General features: G+C 36.1%; 1 protein-coding gene across 1 annotated transcript; it reads right to left on the reverse strand.

Annotated features, from left to right (window-relative positions):
- Positions 1 to 3226: 3226 nt before the first annotated feature.
- Positions 3227 to 17761, reverse strand: LOC140756646 (pancreatic triacylglycerol lipase). Its single transcript, XM_073092193.1, has 9 exons — positions 17628 to 17761; positions 8973 to 9120; positions 7925 to 8096; positions 7218 to 7314; positions 6462 to 6622; positions 5678 to 5809; positions 4862 to 5104; positions 4187 to 4367; positions 3227 to 3619 (listed from the first exon to the last, which is right to left on the reverse strand). Exons 2-9 carry the CDS (start codon positions 8976 to 8978, stop codon positions 3328 to 3330), a joined length of 1284 nt encoding a protein of 427 aa, XP_072948294.1. The 5' UTR covers positions 8979 to 9120; positions 17628 to 17761; the 3' UTR covers positions 3227 to 3327.
- Positions 17762 to 27079: the final 9318 nt, after the last annotated feature.

Genomic DNA, 27079 nt, shown 5'->3' on the forward strand with positions numbered 1-27079 from the left:
GGTGCGTATATACAGGGTGAATTTTTAAAACGGGCCTTCAGGGCCAAATCCGAAACTATAAGGATTAGCGAAAAATGCTGAAAGGAGTTACGAGGCCGATTTTGATAAAAACTAAAACTGCATCATTACTTTTTTAAAATAACTTTTTCCCTAGCCGGGAATCGAAGGAGTTCATTTTGAAAAAAAATGCACCCTCTATATTATTCCACTACCTGATAGTGTTGCTTATAAGGATCAAAATCTGGAAAGTAATGATAAATGACAAACTAAAGGAAAAGCCTCAATTTTAAGAAAATACATATTTTTTCGTATTAATGTGGCAGTTAAGTTCCCGCCATTCATCAATTTAAACATTTCGTGTATTAACATTTTTGGCTCAATGTTTCTAATTATTTCAAATGGACGTTTTGTTTCCCAATCATTTATATTTTTATGTCCGACTTAGCTAAGGTTATTTTTAGGACTATTAAAATAGATTTACTTGCTATGGGCGGAGTTTCGTTTAATACAGATGTAAAATTGACAATTTGCGAGAATGTCTTTCTCGAGTCAAATCCGAGTGATAACTAAACAAAGAGATATAGAAAATTATATTTACTGTTGAAACGTAGTTATAAACAACAGACAATAACAATTTACTATTTAATCACTTATCTATTTTTATTAAAAAATAAATCCTAAAAACGGCGGTAACTTACTTGCCAAACTATTACTTTCTCATACTAAGCCGTATGTCATAGTCATAACATCGAATAATTAGTTGATTAACCAACAAATTCTTCGATGATATGGCTTATGTCTGTTTCTAAAGAATTATACATAAATCATTTGTTATGTATAATCCTTAAGGATTAGTATGCCAATGTATGGAAAAATACGTATTTTCTTCAAAATTTTCCTTTTCCTTTAATTTGTCACATAACATTACTTCCCAGAATTTGATCCTTATAAGCGACACTATCAGATAGTGGAATAATATAGAGGTGTATTTTTTTTTCAAAATGAACTCGTTCGATTCCCGGCTAAGGAAAAAAATATTTTAAAAAACTAATGATGCAGTTTTAGTTTTTATCAAAATCGGCCTCGTAACTCCTTTCAGCATTTTTCGCTAATCCTTATAGTTTCGGGTTTGGCCCTGAAGGCCCGTTTTAAAAATTCACCCTGTATATATGCGGAAATCTAAAATATATAAAAGCGACCTAATTCGCACAGTACAGTTATTAAGCAATTACATGCTATTGTTACGTATTTATTTCTAAATATATAAATTTCTAGTTTTTTGTATAATCATAAATATTTGTACAGCTGTGGGTCTTTCATATTTAATCTGTGTAGAATATTATATTCAACAGTTTTCTCATGGAAAATAAAAAGTATTTTATTTAGTTTATTTCTGGGAGAGCTGAGTAGATGATATTACTTAATAATTATTTATCTTTATATATTTTTATGTTAATAATGACATATAAAATGTATCTTGTGAAATATATAAATGTTTATGACATAGGACCAATATTAAATGATATATTGTATCGAATCACTGCCCTCGTGTAGTTATTATGTATGTATTATTGTAGAATTATTATTATATACAGAATAGATATTATAATCGTAATAATATAATAAAGATGTTTATTAAATATTTTAGTACTCTATTCTCCCATTCTGTATTACTAGTATGTATAGATTTTTTATTAAATGTATATTTCAGCTCTCTTAGAAATTTTTCTAACCTAACCTAACCCAACCTATAGGATATACAATGACATCAACTGATATTGTACAATTAATTAATTTTTAACATATTTCTTACACCCTAGTTATAAATTTCATTTATATTAGAGTAAGTTATATGAACGTTATGGTCGTCTGATTGTAAATCAGTTGTAGCGTAGCGTTTCTCTATTAATTATTTTATTATTATTGATTTTTTTATCAATTTGACATTTTATTAAAATATTTTTTATTGTGTTGTGGTCTTGGGAGTGTCGTAAGTAATGAAAATAATTATTATTCATTATTATATTATGTATATTTAATTTATGATTCTTGCATGATTTTCAAACTATATTTAGTTATTACTTATTTCAAAAATCTGTCTTTTTTGTAATTCAAAAATATTTCTTGTGTTTTTCTTCTCCTTCAGAGTTATTTACGATAAACCCAAGAAATTATTGTAATGTGCGCTTGACCTGAGTAAATGAGAAAATCGATTTTTGATAATAATCTATCAAGAATCGTTCTTGCAAGGCTTCGAGCGTGCAACTTCTTGTGTTTATATTTATTAAAGATGTTTATTTTTGTAAGAGTCCCAGCTCCGCATTATTTTATATTTAACGAGAGGAAGCAATGAATGAGAATTAAAATAAAGATGCTTTGTTTTAAACCCGTTTTTTATTAAAACACATTATCAAAATCAACACATATTCTCGTAATTTGCGCAAGTGCAGATTGTGATGTAATTCCTTAGTGAATTACACAGTCATTTCGCATTAGACAGTCAGCAGTAACTGCCGGTCTGCCACAAAAGTTCCCTGGTTCAATCCCGGCCAAGCCAAGATTTTAAGATGTGATGAGAAATTGTTTTATTTGTCTGTATGTATTTAGCACATTATAGTCGAATGTATGACCATATTCTGGGCGCTTTGAGTTACAAAATTATCAAAGGAATCAATCACAGTATGCGCTTGCACATATTTTGAAGATGTCATTATAATGTAAGGTAACAAAACGCTATTCGTATTTACTTAAATATACACTATTTTAAAAAAATACCACTAAATATTTAATTTGTATTACACAATAGTGCATGTAATTATTTTTCAAAATTACTAAAAAATAAGTATATGGTATTTATATTTGGATCATAATATCTATTGGATTAACAGACTAAAAATTAACATCACAACATTTATGGCAATTTTTGAGCATGTCAGACGTGTACTGTACAGGCAAAATAGTATATTCCTATTTAAATGTATATTGCCTGGTCAAACAGAACGCGTATTTTATTTATTTATTATATTAATTTAATTAAGCTCCATATTTATATTATTTAATTAACCTCCATAGGTAAAATATAAATGTAAAAAAATGATTAATTTTAAGCGTTAATATTTCCCGCTTTTAGTTAGTTTCTAGCAACACAGATAGCTTGTGGCAACCTTGCCACATGCTTAGATATGTGTGCCGGTCTGTAAGTACAATTTCACATAAGTAAATTCAAAATAAGTAATTTATGAGATTATGCATCCTACTTAATGCTTATACCCTGGTACTGACAGTATTAAAAATATTTGATACGTATTTAAACTACGTCTGTATATCTTATCCAAATATAGGTAATTTTCCGAGTACAGGCACATTTTTGACATTCTTGACAACACCATCCTGCACATTCTTGACAACACCATCCTGGACGTTTTTGACAATACCATCCTGAACATTTTTGGCAATACCGCCCTGGACATTTCTAGCAATACCTTCCTGCAGGTTTCTCACTATACCATTATTGTTCTTGTATTTAATACCGTCCATCCCTTTACCGAAGGGATATTTGCCATTAGTTTGCAAGAAGAACAGACCCTTTGTGCCCGGTTTAGATTGGTAGCCCATGTAGCTGAAAACATATAATTTATTAAAACATAATAATTAATAGTATATTCACATTGTTTATTAAAATATAAAAGTGGTTTCACATTGAAGTATTGTGCTGAAATATATCAGTAGTAATTGTCCATTATCAACCCATTATTGTCCCACTGCAGAATACAAGGGTTGAACCTACAACCAACTCGACTCTGACCGGATTGGTAGTCTTTTAGATGTAGGTTTTTTCATGAAGCTTTCCTTCTACATCAAAGCAATAAAAACTTTTGGTAACATCGAAAATCAGAATTTTCTGGGACACGAATCCCAGAAGTCCAAAATGAAACATTCTTATCCGAGGCGTTCCAATTTCGTCCACAGGGTGTCATCGGTGATCGATTTCAGATAGGATCCTTATCGGAGGCTGAATTTCAAATCACTCCTCTTATCATCTCTTTGAAATAAGCAATACTGTACAAAGTATATATGCTAGAAAGGCGAAGTAGTTGTAACCATGATGCTACAGCACTTGAATTTCAAAGAATCCTATCCACTTTAAAGCGATTTACGAAGATACTAGGAACAGTAGATTTTTCACCTGATTTCGCCGTCACACTCGCCTCTCTTAAAGGCTTCGTAGTCGGCGCAGCGGATCGCGGGGAATATGTCACCCAGCAGGACTGATACCCCAAATATGAGCCACGAGCGAGAGTGGGAGCACGTCTGGAAGAGGCAGTTCGGCTGCATCGAACCACCGTTCGGTAAGTAGTTGGCTTGACCTGAACATAAATAGTCAAAATGGTAATAGTTGATAACGCTCGACAAGGTTTAACGACTGTTATAAAAAATAAACGTTTAGGTGCGCAAGAGATGCAGCCACTGACGATCATTTACACCTTCCGACTGCACCCACCGTCTTGTAGATAGATCTATTTAGTTGTAGATACTTTTACGCTATTGCCCGTGGTAGACGGATATCTTCTAAGGGCCGATAGACATAAAAGCGTTGCAACGCACCTTTTAGCTGAAAAAAATGACTTCTCACGCTAGCAGTGTAGCAACTCAGCACGCCACAACGCTCAACGCTCAGCGGCGAATGCGAAGCGACACCTCAATGCAATGACATTGAGGTGCCGCTTCGCAATGTATTAAATGTATTTATTGTTACTTATTTTCTTTATATCCTGCCTCTACTTTATTTCTAAGACTTACATATAATGGAAGTAGAATGTTTGGCGTTACTCTCAATCAGTAACAAGTCAATAGAACTTACCCACAATTTCCTTAATGCCATACACGCCAGCATCAGAATGTATGACATCAACATACTCCGCGTCAGTGGGGCTCAACCTAAATTCGGTGTCGAGGTTAGTGAAGCACGGGCCCGCGGGGTCCAGCCCGGTTATCCGGCCCAGCTTCTGCCCGGTCAGAGCGAAGAACCGCTTGCCCGTGAACCCGCTCACGTGCGCTCCGAGGCTGTGCCCCACCATGTGGATTTGGGAAGGTGGTACACCATCTGCAAGTTTGTGTTAAATGAATTTTAAATTATTATGTTCCGCGCCAAGCTGCTAGCCCGCTCTGAACATAGAAATGAGTCGCGTCGCCATAGCAATTTGTATGACTACACCTGCTCGCAACAACTTCAGAGCGGACTAGCAGTTTGGCGCGAACTATACAATATTAAAGAGCAGAACAAACGGCAGTAAAAGATAACATATATTTACATGTTTATGTGTCACTGCATGTGTGGCAAACATGTTTGTGACGCAGTGCGTATATGACGAACATGTATTAACGAACTGCATGCATGACAAACTATGTTCTTGACGTACTGACTGTGGGACAAACATATTCTTAACAAATAAGTGTGTTAAAAATGTTTGTAACAAAATGCGTGGTTAACAAATTCGTGCTGAAATGAGAGTTTGACAAACATGTCTTGTGTGTGACGAACTGCATGTAACACAAACTATGATCATGACGATCTGCATGTATGACAAACATTTGCTGGACAAGCAGCTCGTTTGCCAAACTATGTTTGTGACAAACTGCATGTATGATTCAAATTGTAATGTAACTTTGGACTTACCGCGGACCAAGGTGACCAGAGTTTCAGCGAGCTCGTCGCCCATGAAACGCACACATGTGGAGGCTCGTAGATAGAACCAGCGTAAGAGGGAACTGCCATCTAGCGCCAATAACGTGACGAATTTACCTTCCTCTGAAAATACGTTTTTATTAAGTCAAAGTTAGAACTCTTTTTGGTTCGACTCCGGCAGCGCCACCGCCATTTATTTCTGCCTCATAACAGCAGTGTTAAGCGCTGCTGTATACTATTTTGAAGCGTGCGGTAAGGGAGACATACTTATCCGAGGCATTCCAAGTTAGTCCACAAGGGTAGCAACGCATGGGTAGGATTCTGTTATCATCTGGGGTTGATTCATGGTAACTTATAGTTCGCACCAAATTATTAGTCCGCTCTGAATATAGAAACGAGTCGCGTCGAATAGCAAATTGTAGATATTAGTGGGGCGAAGACAGCGCAGGACCCCCCGGCACCCTCCGTTGCCTGCTCTCGCCCACGGATGTACCCGTGGGCTGCGTTAGTTTGCTACGGAATATATGCTTGAAGTTGGGCGCAACAACTTCAGAGCGGACTAGCAGTTTGGCGCGAAGTATACCAGCAGTTGGTTTGCTCCTTTGCTACTTGAATCATCTATTTCTACCCTCACAGTTTTAAACGGTTCCGGCTATTAAACTACTTTTATTTTAGAAAAGAAAGGGTTCCGCACAAAAAACTAAAACCCATGAAATCTCTACAGTATTTACAATTTTAAACGGGTGAAACCGCGTCTGTTATACAAAAAGATTACCTGATTGAATAAAAGAATCGCTGATGTTGGTAAAGCTGTTCTTGGTGGGGTCGTCGGTGAAGCCGTGCACGAAGATGACCACCTTGTTGTTGGTGTTGAGGCCGCGCGCCTGCCGCACCAGGTCGGAGGCTCGTGATAGATTGAACACTTCGCTGAATGCCCTGTGTACAAAATTTCGTGAAATCCTAACTAATATGAATACGAATTTAAGTTTGTTTGGATAGACTTCCGAAAAGCGCCTACCGCCGATCAATCTGAAATTTGGTAGACTAACGTATTTTGACCTCCTGATCACGAATATCATAACGAAAATTGGCGCAAACGCCAAAACGAAAAGGTACTTTTGTGGATTACGATATTATACATAGGAGGGGTCTCGACCCCTTCTTTATCTCGATAAAGACCGCGAGTGAAACCACGGGTAAAAGTCAGTAACATTAAAAAAACGTTTAAAATATGTAGATAATGAAAAAAACGTATAAACTTTAAAGTTGACATCTTTAATAATTAGTAATTGTCTTGAATTAATTGGTCTGCGTTAAGGAAGGGAGAGTCTAAAACAATGTAGACTGAAATAAAACTCGATTAAGTTGTCTCTGAAATTTCTCACCCCATATTAAGGATGTCCGAAAAAAAATAACATTTTGTTTCCCGCCTATAAGACAAATCCGAAATCTTACATATATATTCTTCACACGACATAAAGGTAAGGTAAGTGTACGTTTTTTAATTCAAATATCTTAAATAAAATCATACCTTGTCTTATATACGAGATTAAGTTTGGATAAGTCAGGCTCTCTGTCCCCTTCCAATTGTTCATACGACACCCCTAACAACTTCTTTACATTAGCACCTGAAATAAATTAATTGTACACAGCTGCGTTAGTGTGCCCTTACGTTGCTACGGAATACATGCTTGTAGTTGTGGGCAACAACTTCAGAGCGGACTAACAGTTTGGCGTGGACTATACATTTCGTCGAAGTGTTTATATTTATGTTTGTATATAGGTATCTATGTTGTTATGTGATACTTATTCACTTCGCTAATTAATGTTTGTTGCAATTTTTAAGGTTTTAGGACAATCCGATTGCAACGCAGACAGCGAACCTACCACAAATATGTAAACCCTTCGTAGTTCGACTCCAGCGGCACCACCGCCACACCTATCTCCGTTATAACAAGTGTTAAGTGATTCTGTGTTCTGGTTTGAAGGGATAAGGACGAGATACTTAAACGATGCGTTCCTACTTAGTCCTAGTCCATCTCAGATAGGACTTTTATCCTATTTGAAGAAGATTACAGATGTCCATGAGCAGCAGTTGCCACTTACGATCAAGTGTCTTTTGATGTTATTTCTGTAACATAAAAAAATCTTTTAGGTAACTAAAGAAAAATCTTTATTTTTAAAAGAAGTAAGGGATTTGTAGACTGCTTAGCTGGTTTTACTAAATTTATGACATACACTGGCTGGAGCCCACGGCAGCGATGGTTTCGTCTATAGGTTGTTTGAAGGCCAATATCTCCTTCTGGAGAGCCTCTCCCACAGCCTCGAGGGTCTGGGTTCGGTTCTCCGACGTGACAAACGCGATAAACGTCACCACCAGTGAGAATATCTTCTTCATGTCTACTGTATTCTGTGGATAAAGAAATTTGTTATTTTACGATGCCTACTAAATAATACTTTGTTTTTCGCCACGAAGCGTGATGGAGGTTTGAACTCCTAACTCTGTGTCCAGACGTAAGTCTACAAAGTACCTATGTACCCACTTGAAGTCCAGCTAATGGTCTCTATTGCCCATAAATATATGTAACTTAACCCAAATATTAAAGCTCTTACTTCAAATATTAATAATGTGTGTTTTGGAGATACTTACTTCAAATGTATTTTTAAATATACAATGTATTGAATAGCAAACGAGCATGCGTCCACCTGGTGGTAAGTGATCACTGCCGCATGGATATCTGCAGTTAATCTCAGATAAGATTCCTGCCTGAGTTTCGCAACAGATTCGTCGCTACCCCTGGTGACTAAACTAAAAACGCCTTGATAAGTATATCTTCCTTAAGGGTGGGGCCCTTCAAAGTACCTACTGCCACCACTGTTGTTATTAGAAATAGGCGGTATCTCCGGAGTCGAAGCAAAAAGGGCGCTATTTTAATTCTTATTGATGGTGGTAGAAGCTTTTGTGGTTCGACTCCGGCAGCACCACCGCCACACCTATTTCTACCTAATAACAGCAGTGTTAGGCGCTGCTGTGTTCCGGTTTGAAGGGTGTGGTAAGAGAGACAGACTTTTCCGAGGCCTTCCAGCTTAGTCCTCAGGGGTAGCGGCGCATCTGAGGCCGACCTCAGGTAGGAATATCTAATCCTATCTGGGGTTGATTTCCGAATGGTTGAGACAGATGTCCATGGGCGGCAGTAGCCACTTACCATCAGGTGGACTGCATGCTCGTCTGCTACCCTTATATTATATAAAAAAAAATGTTGAAACAATTTAAAAAAAAACTTACCACCATTGTTGTAAACTGATTCCAACCAGACACAAACTGAAAAATAAGACGATAGTTATGGTATTTCTCGTCGAATGGAGAACTTGAGGGCAGTATTCTAGATATATTGCGTTTTTGGCGGAAATAATTAATTTATGCGCACAGGTCACTGCAAATGTTAATTGCGAAGTGCGAATAATACATTTATAATGAGTATTGCATTCTTAAATATAAATTAACAATAAAGTCTAGGTGTATTTATAAAACTAATCGTAACATTTTACACAGGAGTTCCATATCTATAGATACTTATAAATCATAATTCTCTCCAAAAGGGAAGCATAGGAGTACTTATCTATGAAAAATAATTTATTCAGACTCTATATATTATTTACAACTACAATTATTAAAAAATAAAGTAAACAATAATAAATTAAACTACGAATTTAAAAAATAACTTATTTACGAAATTTACATATTTCATCATCATCATCAACCCATTACTGTCCCACTGCTGGGCACGGGTCTCCTCTCAGAATGAGAAAGATTAGGCCATAGTCCACCGCGCTGGCGAAGTGCGTATTGGTAGACTTCACATACCTGTGAGATATTTCTTTTATAAGTAAATCTCTCAGGTATGCAGGTTTCCTCACGATGTTTTCACCGTTTAGGAAGTGATAATTAATTTCTAATAAGCACATAACTTTGGAAAATCAGAGGTGCTTGCCTGGGATTTGAACCTCAGACTCCTCGATCGTGAGACCGAGATTTTTAACCACTAGGCTATCACTGCCTTGTCGCTGTAGTTCGTTATTATATAATTCTATGATATACACAAGTAAAATTTTAAGTATATAATTTAATATATTGGTTATCAAATCTTATAAATAAAGTGTTCAGTGTAAATCAAAAAGCATAAAACAAGTACTTGAAGAAAATAACAAAAGTGCTCAAACAGTGCTTAGATGTCACACATGTTGACAAACAAACAAACAATAAAACATGTTTATATACTACTGCCGCCCATGGACATCTGTGATCAAACCCAGATAAGATTAGATTCCGACTTGGTTGGCGACAAATGCGCCGCTACTTCTGAGGACTAAGCTGGAATGCCTCGGAAAAGTATGTCCCTTACCACACTCTTGTAGTCAGAACACAACAGCGCTTAACATTGCTATTATTAGGCAGAAAGGTGTGACCGTGGTACCGCCGGAGTCGAATCACAGAGGGTTCTACCTCCTTTCTGATCCTCCTGATCACAACACATTTCACTATAATAACAATATTATTTACTATTAAAAACTTCATTAGAACTTGAGTTATGACTGTTCGCCGTATACCGCACATAATGATAATTTAGTCAGTACTAAACAGTAGTTGATACTAATTAGCCTCGCTCTGTGCTTAGTATTTAAATTACTATCATGATAACCGGTAACTCTTACACCAGCTACAGAATCACGCCGAGAACGCCCGAGAACGCCTGAGAAGCGTGATTTTTTTTTTTTTTTTTTATAATATAGGAGTAGCAGACGAGCAGGCAGTCCACCTGATGGTAAGTGGCTACTGCCGCCCATGGACATTAGTAATCAACCCCAGATAGGATTAGATATTCCTACTTGAGGTCAGCCACAGATGCGCCGCTACCCCTGAGGACTAAGCTGGAACGCCTTCGAAAAGTCTGTCTCCCTTACCACACCCTTCAAACCGGAACCCAGCAGCGCCTAACGCTGCTGTTATTAGGTAGAAATAGGTTTGGCGGTGGTGCCGCCGGAGTCGAACCGCAAAGGGTTCTACCACCTTTAAATGTGATAGCTTTCTTGCCTTCTCGTTCTCGCGCTCGCCTGTTCTCCGATCGGTGTCAGTATTTTTGCCCGTTTCTAAGGGTTTCTCGGGTGAGAAAAAGACAAAGGCATCACATTCTTCTTCGGTCTCAGTGCGTCTGTGACTGTATGTTGTTGTGTAGAGCCGCTGCACTGACGTCCGATCTGGATGGCAGAATTAGAATGAGAAGGTCGCATGCCTTCTCGATTCTCTCGCAATTCCTCAGTGAGATTTCTTTGCGAGACTTCTCGCATGAGTCTGTAGTCGGCTTTAAAACACTACCGTAAAAGCCGTAAAAGATTTCTACTTCGTATAATGCTAATTAATATTCCTATACGTTTAACTTCGTGAATTATGCTGAACTATTTTTATAAAAAGTTTAAGCAGGAAGCTAGTTTGCAATGACACTGATGGTAAATGGACAGTGCAGCACATGGACATCTGTAACCTCAGATAGAATTTGAGTCTTATCTGAGATCGCACACATATGTTGCTAGCTACCCTTGAGGACTATTTTGGAACACTTACTTATATGTCTCCCTTAACGACTGGCCTGGGATTTGAAGCCTGAACTCTTAGTACTCCAAACAATTACCTACTGCTCATAAAAATACAAAAATAGCAAAAACACACTAAACACAATTAGTAACTTAGTGCAAAACTCAAAAAAACTCAAAAACGTGACGTCACTCCGTAACTCACGCTATCAAAGAGCCCTCTCGGCTCAATCGAAAAGAGCTCATCCGTTTCATTCAGAAATATGTCGAAATCCATGCTGAAAAATAAAGTTTATGACATCTCCACAAAATTAGGGTTACCTTCTTAGTAAACACTTAAAATGATGTAAGTAGGTACCTATTTCTTTGGCGTAATTAATAAAATAAATACGAAAATGACCACGAAAGTAAATAATATAAATAATTAATCTGTTACCTTACGAAGTGCTGTTAGATATATTGGGGGTTCTGTAAAGAATCTGCTATGAATAAAATATATTTGCTGTCAGCATTTTGGGCATTATACCACATGGAGTTTTGGACGACATCTTTATTTTATAAGTATACTTTATTATTATTATTATTTAAATATATAATTTTAGTTTACAGTTATGTTTTATTATTCTGTTATGTACAAATACGATAATATATTTTGTTTGTTTTGATTTACATACCCGAGTGGCAATTAAAAAATTTTATAAATTACAACTTTTTCGTGTTATACCTATTTACTGTAACTATTATATAACAAAAAAACGACTGTTCAATAATATTTACCTGAAAAATTAGGTAATATATCCTTCTTTTTTTTAATTTGTTTACGAGGGGGAAACCTTCAAAAGGTACCTGACGTGGGAGCGACGCCGGGTTATGTGGGATTTTTACCGCACTAAAACCCCCCCGGTGGCCGTCCTCGGCACTTGGTGGAGAACTCCGGGATCTCCGATGGAACACAACCGGAGTCCTCCGAGCGCGATGCCCCAATCGGGCTCTTCCCTGGGGGAGCAGTTTACGCTCCTTCCACACACCTAGTGTTTACAACGGTATGCGGCCACACACACCGTCGTCCTTCCCGGGGTTACTTGCTGGACGGTTCGAGCTCCCACTCTTACCGCCCGCATCCCCAGATGCTCTCTTTTAGTCGCCTCATACGACAGGCAGGGGTTACCGTAGCCCTATTCTAGTCCCGAGACTACAGGGACAAAGGTAATGTATCCTATAAACTCTTCAGGCTGTAAGATTTTTTACAAGGTTTTCCTTCACCGATATAAGTAGCAAGTGATAATTAATTTCTTATACGCACATAACTTTGAAAAGTCAGAGGTGCGTGTCTAGGATCCATACCTACTCGGAACCGACGATCGAGAGGCATTGTTTCAACTAATAGGCAATCATTTCTTATTATATTACATTATTAGTGATATATTAGAGATAATAGGAATAGAGTAAATTATGCCACATAGGAAAAACCAGTAAGTATGGCTTCATCATAAATTATAACCCTAATTTACATAATCTACTGGAAATTACTTCGCATGTTTGTAATATACGCAAGAAATAATGTTTATGACCTATAAAGTCAGACTTTTCAGATCAAAAAAAGATTTGCGGAATAAAAATGATATCTAAGTGACAATGTACATTTTTGTAATATAGGAGTAGCAGAGCAGAGCATGCAGTCCACCCGATCTTAAGTTGCTACTGCCTATGGGCATCTGCAATCAACACAGAGAAGACCGGATTCCCACCTAAAGTCGGCCACAATTGCACCAATACCCCTGAGAACTAAGCTGGAATGCTATGGAAAAATATGTACCTATCCCTTACCACAGCCTTCAAACCAGAAATCAGCGCTCAATGCTGCTGTTATTAGGCAGAAATAGGTGTGGCAGTGGTGCCGCCGGAGTCGAACTACAGAGGGTTCTTTCTACCACCTTTATAATTATTTTATTTTTACTTAAATATAGACTAAAAATACAGTTTGCAATTTCGTCATGGAATTTTCTCCAAAACCTTGAGTCACTTTTCTTATTCGATAAAACACCATTTATGACCGGATTACAACCATCCTCACGTATTAAATATCCGATAAAGTTAATTGGATGTTTGGCACTACTTAAATACTCATTTTTATTAGCAAACATCTTTATTTTACATACACATACTCACACACACACATACAAAAACACTCTCATGCACGTACACACATATTTAGTGACTGTATAGGTATATCATGAAAAATGTAAATCCATTTTTGGCTATTACCTACTTCAATGTTAAGTATTAAAAAAGTTTAGTTATGATAACTAAAACCGTGTATTGGGTAAATACTAAATGATTATTTCAATGCTAAGAACTTTTAAATGAAAGTATTACCGACTTCACTTTTTGAATAATGTAAGAGTTAATTGTATCAGGCGTTACTTTGCAGAAATCCATGCTATTAAGTTAAGATTAAAACTACTTCGCAACAATCCGCTACAAATATGTATGATGGTATATATTTTAAACCATGCAGTATGTACCACCCTCCCTCCCTCAAAGGATGCATGCAGATGCAAAAATTAAAAATATACACCACCATAGGGGGAGTCCGGGAGAGATTACCCGCCTTCCACTAAAATGCTCAGAAATCTTTTCATTCTTACAAAATTGCTATTTCTATAGATTGTATCTGAAGCCTCATTATTTATCTATATTTTCTTATAAGAAAGTTTTATACATTGTTAATAGTTTATGAGTAATTAACGATTTCTACCAAATTGACATTTGGCTAATATCTCCCGCCTGGGTGGGAGACTTGACCCTCCAACTAGGGAGCCTTTACCCGGGTTTAAAAATAGGCAAAATAATTATTGAAAATGGTAATTCTACAAATATTGTAATTCTACATAATACAAATTGAATCATAAGAATATGGTACATAATGTTACATAGTAAATGAGGACACGAACAAGGTATTTTGGGCATATTTGATATATATATACATTGAGATTCCTCCTCAGCCAAAATTGATGGTGAATTGGCCCTAGACGTTTCATTTATGAATACTGATGCTGATGTTGAAGGCTCTGATTGACGTTGTACAATAAATGTTGAATGTAATTCGATAGTGGTTATATTTGGAGGTAGTTTTGCAGCTACTGAGAGTTAAGAAATCGAAGAAACAACTTGCTCTTGCAGTTCACTAGTCATTCCTCTATCTGTTACCGCGTAGCATAAAAAGTCTTCATCTGTAAAGGTGTCAGGGTTAAAGGGGTGTATCCCAGTTTTTCAAAATCCACTCAAAATATTGGATTAGCTAATAGTCTACGACATAATAGTTCTTACAAATCTGGGTATATTGTAGATCGTAACAGTTCGTCCTGGGTTACTTATCATCCAATTATTCATGGCTGAGTTATATCTAGTCTTGAAAGATGAATAAATGGCAACATGTTTGTAATGGGGTGGTAAAGTCAGCAAAGTTACTCCATTTGATTTTGCGTATTTCACGACTTCAATAATGACATGACTTTCGTGGTTGTCGAGGATAAACAGAACACGATTTTGAAGAGACGCTTTGGAATATTTCACAAAATGCTTCCTAAATTTGACAAAATCTTGTTGGTTTGAGGTTTTCAAAGAAATCAGTAACGCTTTTTTTATTAAAGCTGATTTGGATAAACTTGTTGCTTATCAATATCGCCTAAAGCATTTCTTATTACTGACAAATATAAATTACTTCTGTTTCTATCTGTTTCTTTTTTCTTATATTTGAAAGGCTTTTTGGATGATTATCTGAAATAAAATAAAAAAATATTGCGGGAGAAACGAGACCGAAAGCGGGAGAGTTTACCCTGGGTAAGGTCTCCTCCCAACGCCGGGGTAATGTCTCCCACCCCACGCCAAGCTGTCTGTTATTAAATTTTTATAAAAAACTATGACACCTAAGTACAAGCTGTCTGCCGTGAATGTTACTAGGATATTATCACTTACGATGTATATAAATGACGTGCTGAAATTTAATCACAGTAAACAATAGAAATCAAATATAGAAAATTGAAAAAAGTTACTTTCCGGACACGAAAACGTATTATAATTTCTCACTTCTAAACCAAACTGCCGATTGCAACGGCATCGCGTAAGCGAGGTGGGGGGCGCCTATGGAGTTTAAGAAATTTGACAACGTCGCAATATCTAGTTCTACAAAGGTTCTATGAGCAGTGGCTAATATCTCCCACCTGCTAAACTCTCAGGGACTCCCCCTACATACCACCACCAACACGTGTTTCGCTCCAAAACGGAGCATCATCAGGGTAAGTTGACTCTACGACGGTTAATCGCTAAGTCAAACTTTTGGAGCGAAATATATACCATCATACATATTTGTAGCGGATTGTTGCGAAGTAGTTTTAATCTTAACTTAATGTAAGAGTAGCAGACAGCATGCAGTCCACCTTATGATAAAAGGCTACTGCCGCCGATGGACATCTGTAATCAACCCCAGATAAGATTACTCGTAGATTCCTACGTGAGGTCGCCCACAGAAGCACCGCTACCCTGAGGACTAAGCTGCAATGCCTCGGATAAGTACGTTTCCTTTACCACACAAAACTTGTACTTAAGTTTGCGTTTTGTGCAGTTACAAAGTTTTGTTCACTCACACACACATTCACACACACATTCACACACACACACACACATACACACGCGCTTATATGAGTTGGACACGCCTTTAATTTAAGTAGTCATTATTCTTAAAACTATTTTTATATATTTTGTATTTGTATATTTGATTAAATTTTGTCCTGGTGATGAGCGGGGCACCCGGTAATATGGGCTACCAATCCAGTACAGGGGCTCTTGCGCCTTGATTGTATGTAATTGTACTTTAATCAATAAAACATTTTTATTTTTTTTATTTGTAGTCGGTGTTTGAAAACAGTAAAGTTGACATAAAGTGTGTAATGAGAGCTACTTTATAATTTATTATGTGCTCTATCCCGAAATGGGCATTGCTTATGGACACAATGATCATAATGCCCATAATGCCCATAATAGCAATGACCATTTCGGGTCATTCTTATGGACCCATGGCTATTGTTTATGGAACTTTAAGAACACTCACATCATAAGTATTATTTTTTTCAAAAGTCGTGGTGGTCCAAGATTTTTTCAAAGTTTTTTCTTACTTATTTTTTACGATACCTACATTACTTACTACAAGTAGGTATTAGGTACTTGAGAAGCTGGAAAATAAATGTGTTTTACATTGTCATGAAAAGCATACATATTAAGAAATGTAAGATAATACTTAGGTAATTTTATATAAAATAGTACTTTGTTACTTTATAAAATAGTACCAAGGTCATCTACTGTACTTTAAGTACATAAATTAAATTACTAATTTAATCGTTTACATTTATAAATGTTTTTCTAGGTTTCTTTAATTCAATATCGTAATAATTCTCAGATGAATAAAATTACCAACCGTGATACAATTAAGATAAATAATAAATATCCTAGAAAATTACGAATCGTGAGAAATCTTATATGATCGTGAGAAAAATGAGTATAGTAAGCATGTACCTATGAGTACCTGAAGTCTCGCTAATATAAATAAGTTTGCGTAAGAATTTATTCTATTAGATGTAAGAATTCTTGATGCATTGTTACCCCCGAGAACTAAGCTGGAACGCTTCGGATGAGTATGTCTCCACACCCTCCAAACCGTGACACAGGATCGTTTAACACTACTGTTATTGGGCAGAAAAATGTGGCAGTGGTACCTACGGAATCAATCCTCTATGTATTCTAACACTTTGAAAATACTCAATGGAGATCGGGTAAATAAAAATGCATGACTACAAATTCTTAATTTGCCACTAAATAAGTAAATTACGTATTCAATGAAACAAATAAATGTTCATGATGATATCAGCTATTAAACAAATTAAAATTCGAGATTACCATAAATCACTAACTCATTTGGATTAGGTAAACTTTCTTGAAATAATTACATTTTAATTTGTACTTAAATTTGAATTAAACTGTATTTAATTAAACTGCATAATCAAATTTTAAGCAAGTATTTAAGTTGGTACTTACGTTTTAATTTTATTTTTGTGGTTCTTCAACTCACAAATCTAATTTTTCAAACAACTTAATTATAATAATAAAATTAATTAATTATAAACCGTGCAAAAAGTTTCAACTTTTAAAAGAATAAAATTATTTTTTGTTTCATTTAAATAAACTCAAAAAAAATGTTGATTTCATTCAACATGAATACTGATAAAAATAATTAAATCTTAAATATACACATAATGCAGTTATCTCGAAAAATATATTAGTAAATATCGAAACTTACTTAATATGCTAATTATTCCAATTCCAATACCCGTTAGCCCACGTTTGCCCACGTTTGCCCACGTTGCCCACGATAACCACGCACACCCCACGATCCCACGCAACCGACTAACACACGCGATGGTGAACACTGCTGTAAGGTAACACGTTAAAGGACGATTGTATTATAAGGTTTTATATCATGCCACTAGCTTTAGTCGGCGGTTTTGTCTATGATGATTTCTAATAAACAGTGGTAGCCTATTGGTTGATACTTGTCCTATCAATCGAGGAGTCCAAGAGTCAGCACGCACAGTTTTTCAAAAGTTATGTGGGTATTACAAATTAATAACCCCTTGCTTTATTTCTTAAAGGTGTGTGAAGTCTACCAATTCGTATTTGATCAAGGTAATCGAGTGTGGTCTTAACCCCTCTCTGGGAGAAGATACGTGCCCAGCAGTGGGACAACCTCTTAGTGGTTTCACGGATACCTACATATAAGAACTCACGTTACGTACGTTGATATAAATTATACAGAATGATATTACGAGTATCTGATACGTACGATATACGAGTACATATAAATGAATCCAACGTTTATTTATCGAAAAAGTCTCAAAACTCATGTTTCAAACTCTGGCATGAGTGTCTTAAACCATTTTTATAAACAGTAAAAGACATTTGTGTAAATAAAGGGGAGCTTAAAGGGTCAGACCCTCAAAGGCAAGAAAAAAAAAACAAATGAAGCAAGCAATTATTTTGCAAATTTAATTATTTAGCTCCTTAAGTCAGGTTAAATAAATATATAGAATAAAATGTTTTCCGGTCTGAACATAGACATCAAGCCCTCCCTGCTTTGAATCCTCTCTCCTCTCCTACGTCATTGGTAAAAATATATGTTAGAAATGACGAATATTATGCGTCAATAGACAATAAATATAATTATTGTATTTATTTAATTTTTGACGAATTTCCCGCACTTGAACAAACAAATCAAATTTTTGCCTTAGTTATATAAACTTTCCTTCCTCGTGTATGATAGGTACTGTAAATAAATTTGAATGTATATATAGTGCAAAATATGTTTTTGTAATTTCATGTAAGAAATCTGTTTTTTTTACAGCTTTAACATTTGCTACTTTTCATCCTGAAAAAATGAAAATGTTTTCTGAAATATCGAAGGATTTGAAATCAAGTCATATATATATTTCTTTTATAAGTTGACCAAAGCAGCGTTTTCCAACCTTTTTTTGGCACGACCCGCTTATATGAAAATCAAATCAATATTTTACATTGCTTTGTATTTTTAACTAAACAATTATACTTAATTAGTTCAAACTAAATAAAAAAACTGCCAAGTATAAATAATAGACTTTTTGAATGTAAATATTATAGTTAATTTTATAAATAATATGATATTGACATTGCACGCTATTATAATATAATGTCACATTCTCGTGTCACAATGTTAGTTACCGTACTCCTCCGAAACGGCTTTACCGATTTTCACCTAATTTTATATGCATATTCAGTAGGTCTAAGAATCGGCTACTATCTATTTTTTATACTCCTAAGTAATAAGGGTTGTTCACCCTTAACATTTTTTATTTACATGGCAACACAACCTTTGCCGGGTCAGCTAGTAATATGTAAAATAACATTATTGTCACCATCTTCAACTTCATTCTGGCAATAAACCATTTACATTTTCTGTGTGAGATCTCAGGTAACAGAATGAAATTATAAAAATTGTTATGATTGCTTAAAATTGTAACATGAGTTCTCGAAGGTATCATGCAGGTGTACAAAATTCAAGTCGGTGTAACAATAGTAAGCAATCTATACTTAAATTAGTTTCTAAGATATTTAAAAATAATTTTACAAAATAATCCTGCTTTTTGACTTAAAAGGTTTTAAAATTCTACACCTTTGAAAAAATTAGCAAGTTTAGTCACAATTACTTAAAATATACTTAAAATGTGTCTTTTCTCGTGGATTATCTATTTAGTATTCTGTTTAGTAATCCGGTAGTAAACATTTAAGTGAGTCCTCATTTTGATTTTAACTACTTTTAGATCTAAGTAATTACTAAACAACCAACAGTAACTGTTGGAGATAGATTAACTTTAATTACCCATTTGATATACTAATTGTTAATTTAATCTACGTACTTACTTTTCAGGGTTCCGTGCATAAAGATGGAACCCTTTGTGGCTCGACTTCGGAGTATTTCTGCGTAATTCCTACAGCAGGGTTAAGGGCTGCTGTGTGCTGGTTTGAAGGATGTCGTAAGGGAGACATTCTGATCCGAGTCTTACCAACTTAGTCCTGAGGTATCAACGTACCTGACCACCCTCAGGTAGGACCCCAATCCTATTTGGGATTGATTATAGACGTCCAGAGGCCACCATAAGGTGAACTTCTAGCAAATTTTCTACTTGAATATTATAAAAACACACATGCGTGTGGTTATGGTGGATAGCCCAACAAATAAGAAAAAATGCAGTATAAAAAATAATCATACAAGTAATGTTTTTCGTCATTTTTTGTGAAACTGCTGTAATTATTACATTTTTACGTAAATCTTAAAATAATTATACATTGTAATACAAATAAAGTAAAAAATATACGTATATGATACATATGTTTAAAGTGGGCTCGCTAAGGACTTTGAACTACTTTTTATTACAAAACAAAACACAATTTTATTGTATAATATTTTATGGCGCCACGGAACCCATTGTAAATCCTCGAATCACACTTTACCGCTTTTATTTAATAGTTAATACCTAAAAACGAGGTTGTCGTTTCATAATAGTAAATGAGCAAGCATCATGAGTTCATCTGATGTAGTCGACACTATTAAGTTAAGATTAAAACTACTTCGCAACAATCCGCTACAAATATGTATGATGGTATATTTTTTAAACCATGCAGTATGTAAAATATATACCATCATACATATTTGTAGCGGATTGTTGCGAAGTAGTTTTAATCTTAACTTAATAGCATGGATTTCCGCAAAGTAACGCCTGATACAATTAACTATGTAGTCGACACTGCCTCCCATAGACACCTGTAATCAACCCAATATGGTATAGGCGTTCTACCTGAAGCTAATGACAGATACATAGCCAATCGTTAGGAATAAAATGGCCACCTCATAGGTATGTAACGAAAGAAAGAAAGAAATTTAAAATTTTGATGGGCCATGTAGATTCTTTATGTACACAATGTGGTAATATGGAAGATTTTTATCACATTCTCATGGAATGTGCACAGAATGAAACATAGAGGAAATTTTTTTAATAATCAGACAGTGTCAGATATTGGTTCCTGTAAGTGCTCTAGCTCATCCCCAGGGAGACTGCTAGAGTCCTACCAGTGAGTTAATATAGCTTTAAGACATAGTTAACATATACCATATTATACTATTATACATTAATTATATTGTATGCTACTACAGAGCGAGATTGCCAGAAGGCAAAGATCTTTAAACAAAGATAAAAAAAACGAAAGAACTGCTTCACGCTAGAAATATGTGTGGCGGTGGTACATTCCCGGTTGTACTCTACTGCTCCGACCATCTCTTTCAATCTTGATATCTTTTTATAATATAGGAGTAGCAAACGAGCATGCAGTCCACCTGATGGTAAGTGGCTACCACCTGTAATCAACCCCAGACAGTATTAAATATAGATATAGCTATAGATGCGCCGCTACCCTTGAGGACTAAGCTTGAAGGCCTCTAAAAAGTTTGTCTCCCTTACCACACCCTTCAAACCAGAACACAGTAGCGCTTAACAATGCTCTTATGAGCCAGAATAGGCGTGGTGGTGGTGCCGCCGGAGTGGAACCACAAAGTGTGCACCTTGGGTAATATGGGGCTCTACAAAATAATTAATTCAAAAAGTGGGTGATAGACTGAACAACTTTGAGAACCTCTGGCAAAAACAATGTCACAGTCAATTGCATGGATTATGACACGCAAACGCGGCCGTTTAGACGTAGAAGTATTTTATAAGTGACGTAGTTCCTTAGTATTATGTACAGTCAGCTACATAAGTAGATGAACCGATCAAAATTCCAAAAATACCTATACACACAAACGTTCATAAGTAGCTAAACACCCCATTTTTGTTTTGTTGACGGGGGGGAAACCTTCAAAAGGTACCCGACGCCATGGGAGTGACGCCGGGTTATGTGGGATTTTTACCGCACTAAAACCCCCCCGGTGGCCGTCCTCTGCGCTGCGTAGAGGGCTCCAGGATCTCCAAAGGAACGCAACCGGAGTCCTCTTAGCGCGTTGCCCCGTCGGGCTCCGCCCAGGTGAGCTTGACGCTCACCACACCATCTGGTGTGTACGACGGTATGCGGCCACACACACCGTCGTCCTTCCCGGGGTTACTTGCTGGACGGTTCGAGCTCCCACTCTTGCCGCCCGCAACCCCGGAAGCCCCCTTTTAGTCGCCTCTTACGACAGGCAGGGGATACCGTAGCCCTATTCTAGTCCCGGAACTACAGGGACAAGCTTAACACCCCTAGCATCATAATTAGATGAACGTCATAAAGTTTCAAAAGTAGATGAACACTAACGCGTCAAAAGTAGCTGGAATCCGTATGTGTAAAATAGCTAACGTCACTAATATGATATGTCACTGTTCAGCTACTTTTGACACTGTAGTGTACATCTACTTTTGAAACTTTACGGTGTTCATAAAATTAGGTGCTAGGTGTGTTTAACTACTCATACTTATAAACGCGTGGGTGTATAGGTATTTTTGAAACATTAACCTGTTCATCCACTTTTGAAGCTGACTGTACATGCGACATGCATTACACATAGATAAGATGCCACAATGAATAAACCTTAGGATTGTCGACAAACAAAGTAATCTTGTTATTAATAGAATTAATCGGAATCTTGAAGGTAAGATTAGAGTTTTACCTCATTTATTCGCGCTGAAACGCAAAATACTTATTTTTTATCACAAAAATGGTAGCCTAAGGACTAATAGAACTACTCCTTAGCTAGAGTGAAAATATATAAAAACAAAAGAAGGTAAACAGGTATTTTTTTTATAAAATCTGCCATTTTTAGGTTTCCGTACGCAAAGGGTAAAAACCACGGGTAAAAACGGTACTCTATTAAGTCTCCGCTGTCTGTATGTCTGTCTATCTGCCCGTCTGTCCGTCTGTTACAGGGCTCTATCTCTCGAACCGTAATAGAGAGACACTTGAATTTTTACAAATTATTTATATCAGAGGCCTATAACAACAAATAACAAAATGTTCTTTTTTTTTTATAAAATAGGAGTAGCAGACGAGCATGCAGTCCACCTGATGGTAAGTGGCTACTGCCGCCCATGGACATCTGTAATCAACCCCAGATAGGATTAGATATAACTACCTGAGGTCGGCCGCAGATGCGTCGCTACCCCTGAGGACTAAGCTGGAACGCCTCGGAAAAGTATGTCTCCCTTACCAAACTCTTCAAACCGGAACACAGCAACGCCTAACATTGTTGTTATTAGGCAGAAATAGGTGTGGCGGTGGTGCTGCCGGAGTCGAACCACAAAGGGTTCTACCACCTTTTAATCATCAATAAATGTTCAATATTAAATGGGGCACGCATACAAGAAACCGCTATATTTTGGCGTTTTTCGCTTTATCTATTGAAGTGCAATAGGTAGATACTAGATAGTTCAAATTTTTCAATGTATTTACTTGTTGCTATGACGTAGGTTCTAAGTATTATGTACATGCGACATGCATTACACATAGATAAGATGCCACAATGAATATAAGGATTGTCGACAAACAAACTAGTCTTGTTATTAATAGAATTAATCAGAATCTTGAAGGTAAGATTAGAGTTTTACCTCATTTCTTCGCACTAAAATGCAACAAACTTTTCTTATGTTTTATGGAACTTGCAAATGGATGTTTGGAACACGTGTAATGGTGAATGAAGAATAGATAATAACATAATCAAGTGATAAAAATATACTTTTCCAAGTTAAACGAATATTGAAGATTCGCTTGATATCTAAGCAAGTCTCCTTTTGGCCAATTTATTTAACTAACAACAAACAAACTACATCTGAAACTTTCCTAACTTCAGGCATCTTATCTAGGAAAGAACGTCTGAAATCGTACGTAGTTGGGTTAGGTGCCCCATCTTAGTTCCTAGGATCATCCTAGTAGTCGCAACACATCTGTGTCCATCACATGACCAGAGAAGACTAAGCTATATTTCATGGTGGAGCTATCGGTCACCATAAGTGTCTGAAACTGGTTTTGGGTTCAATCCCCGTACAGACAAATGCTTAAATGATATTAAATTTCTCTTCTGCCTGATGTATCTCCTTGTATGGGGCTATAAGTGTCGAAAGCGTTATTTGTTAAGATTGTAATTTTTATAAGTCATTAAAAATCATGTAATTAGTAGCCATTTTAGGTTTAAAACGTCTAAAGCTTCTATCTTTTAATTACCGCTGTTTCTAGCGAATGAATAGGGTTACTCCCTTTACAATTTCCTTTGAATAAGCCCTTGATTTACGTAAATGTCCTTTATATCAGATCTGTTTAACTTGTGTGATATCAGATATTTAAAGATCGCAAGAGGTTGCGTTTTATGATGAATAAATGGATTTAACTATTTTTATAGTGTCCTCAGTAATTATCTACTAATTTATAAGGAACTTAGAATGCTTGCAACACCGTAACATATATTTCTGCCTTATAATATATTTTTTTAATTGAATAATGGCAGGAGAACCCTCTCTGATTCGACTCCGGCTCTGGCTTTCTAGTTACATGGATCGTGGTCATGTTGAAACTTTTTGTACTTCATTAAATTATTATTATCAACCCAATCCTATCCCACTGTTGGGCACGACTCTTTCACTTGTGAAGGGATTCTTACATTTTTACTTTTGTTACCTTGAAAAACCATTTCTCTAATATGTTTTTATTGTAAAAAAATGTACGTAAGGTCAATAGGTATTTCCTGTTTCTCTAACGCTACCATTACAAATTGTATAGTGTACAAATAACCACTGATTCAAAGTAGTTGCAATAAGCGGCTGACCTCATAGTTCCGGTGTTCGTGCTTTCGATATAACAAAGAAGAATAGATAACTAAGTATTACTTCGATCGATTCATCAAACACGTAGATAACTTCATTTAAGAAATAGGTAAGAATTTTCTTAACAGAGGCTTGGTTACATTGTCTACAAGTGGATTGAATTGGCATATCAGGGGCCTACTAACTCTTAAAACAATATTATTTTAATCATACATTGAAATTTCGTACCACGACCTCGTTAAAGTAAGATTGTTTTTTTATAATATTACAATAAGCAGTTTTGTATGATGTCGGTCGAAATCTAAATCGAAAAATATTAAAGGATTACAAGTAAAAATTACATGGATGTGTGGGCAGTAGCGGACTAAGATTAGCGTCGGAGGCTCAGGCGGAAATTTGAATGAAGGCCCCCATTCTTAAAATTAGATTTGATTTTACAAAATTACAAATGTCTGATAGCAGTGATAGCCTAGTGGTTAAGAAACTCGGCCTCTCGATCGAGGGGTCCGAGGTTCAAATCCCAGGCACGCACCTCTAATTTTTCGAAATGATGTGCGTATTAGAAATTAATTATCACTTGCGAAACGGTGAAGGAAAACATCGTGAGGAAACCTGCATACCTGAGAGATTTATAAAAAAACAAATCTCAAAGGTATGTGAGTCTACCAATACGCACTTGGCCAGCGCGGTGGACTATGGCCTAATCCTTCTCATTCTGAGAGGAGACCCGTGCCCAGCAGTAGGCCAGTAATGCGTTGATGATGATGACAAATGTCTCATAGACTTATTCGCCCACAAATACGACCTTTTTTCGCTGATGTACAAATCAGCGACATTTCACAGATTATTTACTCGTAGTTCTGAGGACCATTTTTTTGCTACTAGCAATTGTGTTTACTTGCTAATGGACCCTTACTTTAAATTTTTCATTTATTATTACTTTCCAAAAATGAAAAATTACCTCTTCAAGTATAAAAAATAGTGTTTTATAAGTACCTAAATTCCGTTTTTCATCAAAGACAACTTTTTATTTTTGGAGGATCTATTAAATAATAAAAAAATCTGCAAACAGTATTACTAATAAGTTGTAGAAAAAAACTAAGTAACTATTATTATTAGGTCTCATAATAAATTACCAGTACGCACATTGAATAACCTACACTATTTTATATGCTATGCACTGATTTTCAAGTCACTGGGATGAATAAGTTCTCATGTGTACATGTTGATCTCACGTGTATGGTAATTTCAATGGTTTGTCATATGTAATTCAGTAACCACAAGAACTGTTTTTAACACTCGAATAAATGCCTTAAATGGACCATGGATTATTTATTTTATGATACCTAACTGTACTTAAATATAACATCTATTTTTCCTTTATAATGACGTAAGGGAATGATAGGCTAGTAGTTGGAAATTGGCCTTTTAAAAGATTCAGTTTGAATTTTAGAACCTTTGATTTCTCAAAGTTATATGCTTATGTATCATAAACCCATCAGTGTCCCACTGCAGGGTACGAGTCTCCTCTCAGAGTGAGAAGGCTGAGGCCATAGTCCACTGCGCTGGTCAAGTGTGTATTGGTAGATTTTTTTAACAACCTATAACGTTGTTTAAATAAGTTTTTAAAGGAGTGTGAATTCTACTAATCCGCATTTGACTGGCGTGGTGCAATAGGATCTAAACCCCTTTGGATGGAGAGTCATGCCCAGCTGTGGGACACATTCTCCTCCTACCTAAGATCGATCATAGGATCTTCGGCGGCACCGCCGTCAAACCTCTTTTTGCCATAGATGAGTAAAGATACTTCGTCGCCTTGTAATTGAATGAAGCCACAAACTGCTTATTTTAGTAAGTTCTTTTTTTGACAAATTAAAACATTTTTAGAGAAAACTTACGAATAAATAACTAATACTGCGTAATTTACATAATAAATAAATAACTATTTCAAATATTTTAGGGACATTTTAGCACGGAGACGTGGCAAAACTTTTTTACGCAACTATTTCAATTCTCAAAACTGGGTACATTTTCTTGTTAGGAGTGAGTAATCTCTACTAATCTATGCTTTTTGCCTAATAACAGCAGTGTTAAGCGTTGTTTTTCTCTGGTTTGGTGTGGTAAGCGAGACAAACTTTTCCAAGGCATTCCAACTTAATCTTCGGGGTAGCGGCGCATCTGTATTCAACCTCAGGTAGGAATTTAATCTTATCTGGGATTGATTATAGGTCCATGGGCGGCAGTAGCCCTTTACTATCAAATGGAATGCATGCTCGTTTGCTACTCCTGCAGTATAAAAAACCTCCAGAGCCGAACTATGAAGGGTTTTACCAGCTAAAATGTTATGAGGCTTTCAAAAACGACATAAAACACCACCTTTTAG

The sequence above is a fragment of the Epargyreus clarus genome, unplaced genomic scaffold, assembly GCF_041222505.1.
Source record: "Epargyreus clarus isolate Ecla_fem2 unplaced genomic scaffold, WU_Ecla_fem_2.2 ptg000035l, whole genome shotgun sequence".
NCBI classification, from domain to species: Eukaryota; Metazoa; Arthropoda; class Insecta; order Lepidoptera; family Hesperiidae; genus Epargyreus; species Epargyreus clarus.

Coding starts and splice junctions, on each gene's coding strand:
- LOC140756646 (XM_073092193.1), bottom strand. Junction 6,623..7,217: donor AATCTCGTATATAAGACAAG/GTATGATTTTAT, acceptor TTTTGTACACAG/GGCATTCAGCGAAGTGTTCA. Junction 4,368..4,861: donor TGGCATTAAGGAAATTGTGG/GTAAGTTCTATT, acceptor ATTTATGTTCAG/GTCAAGCCAACTACTTACCG.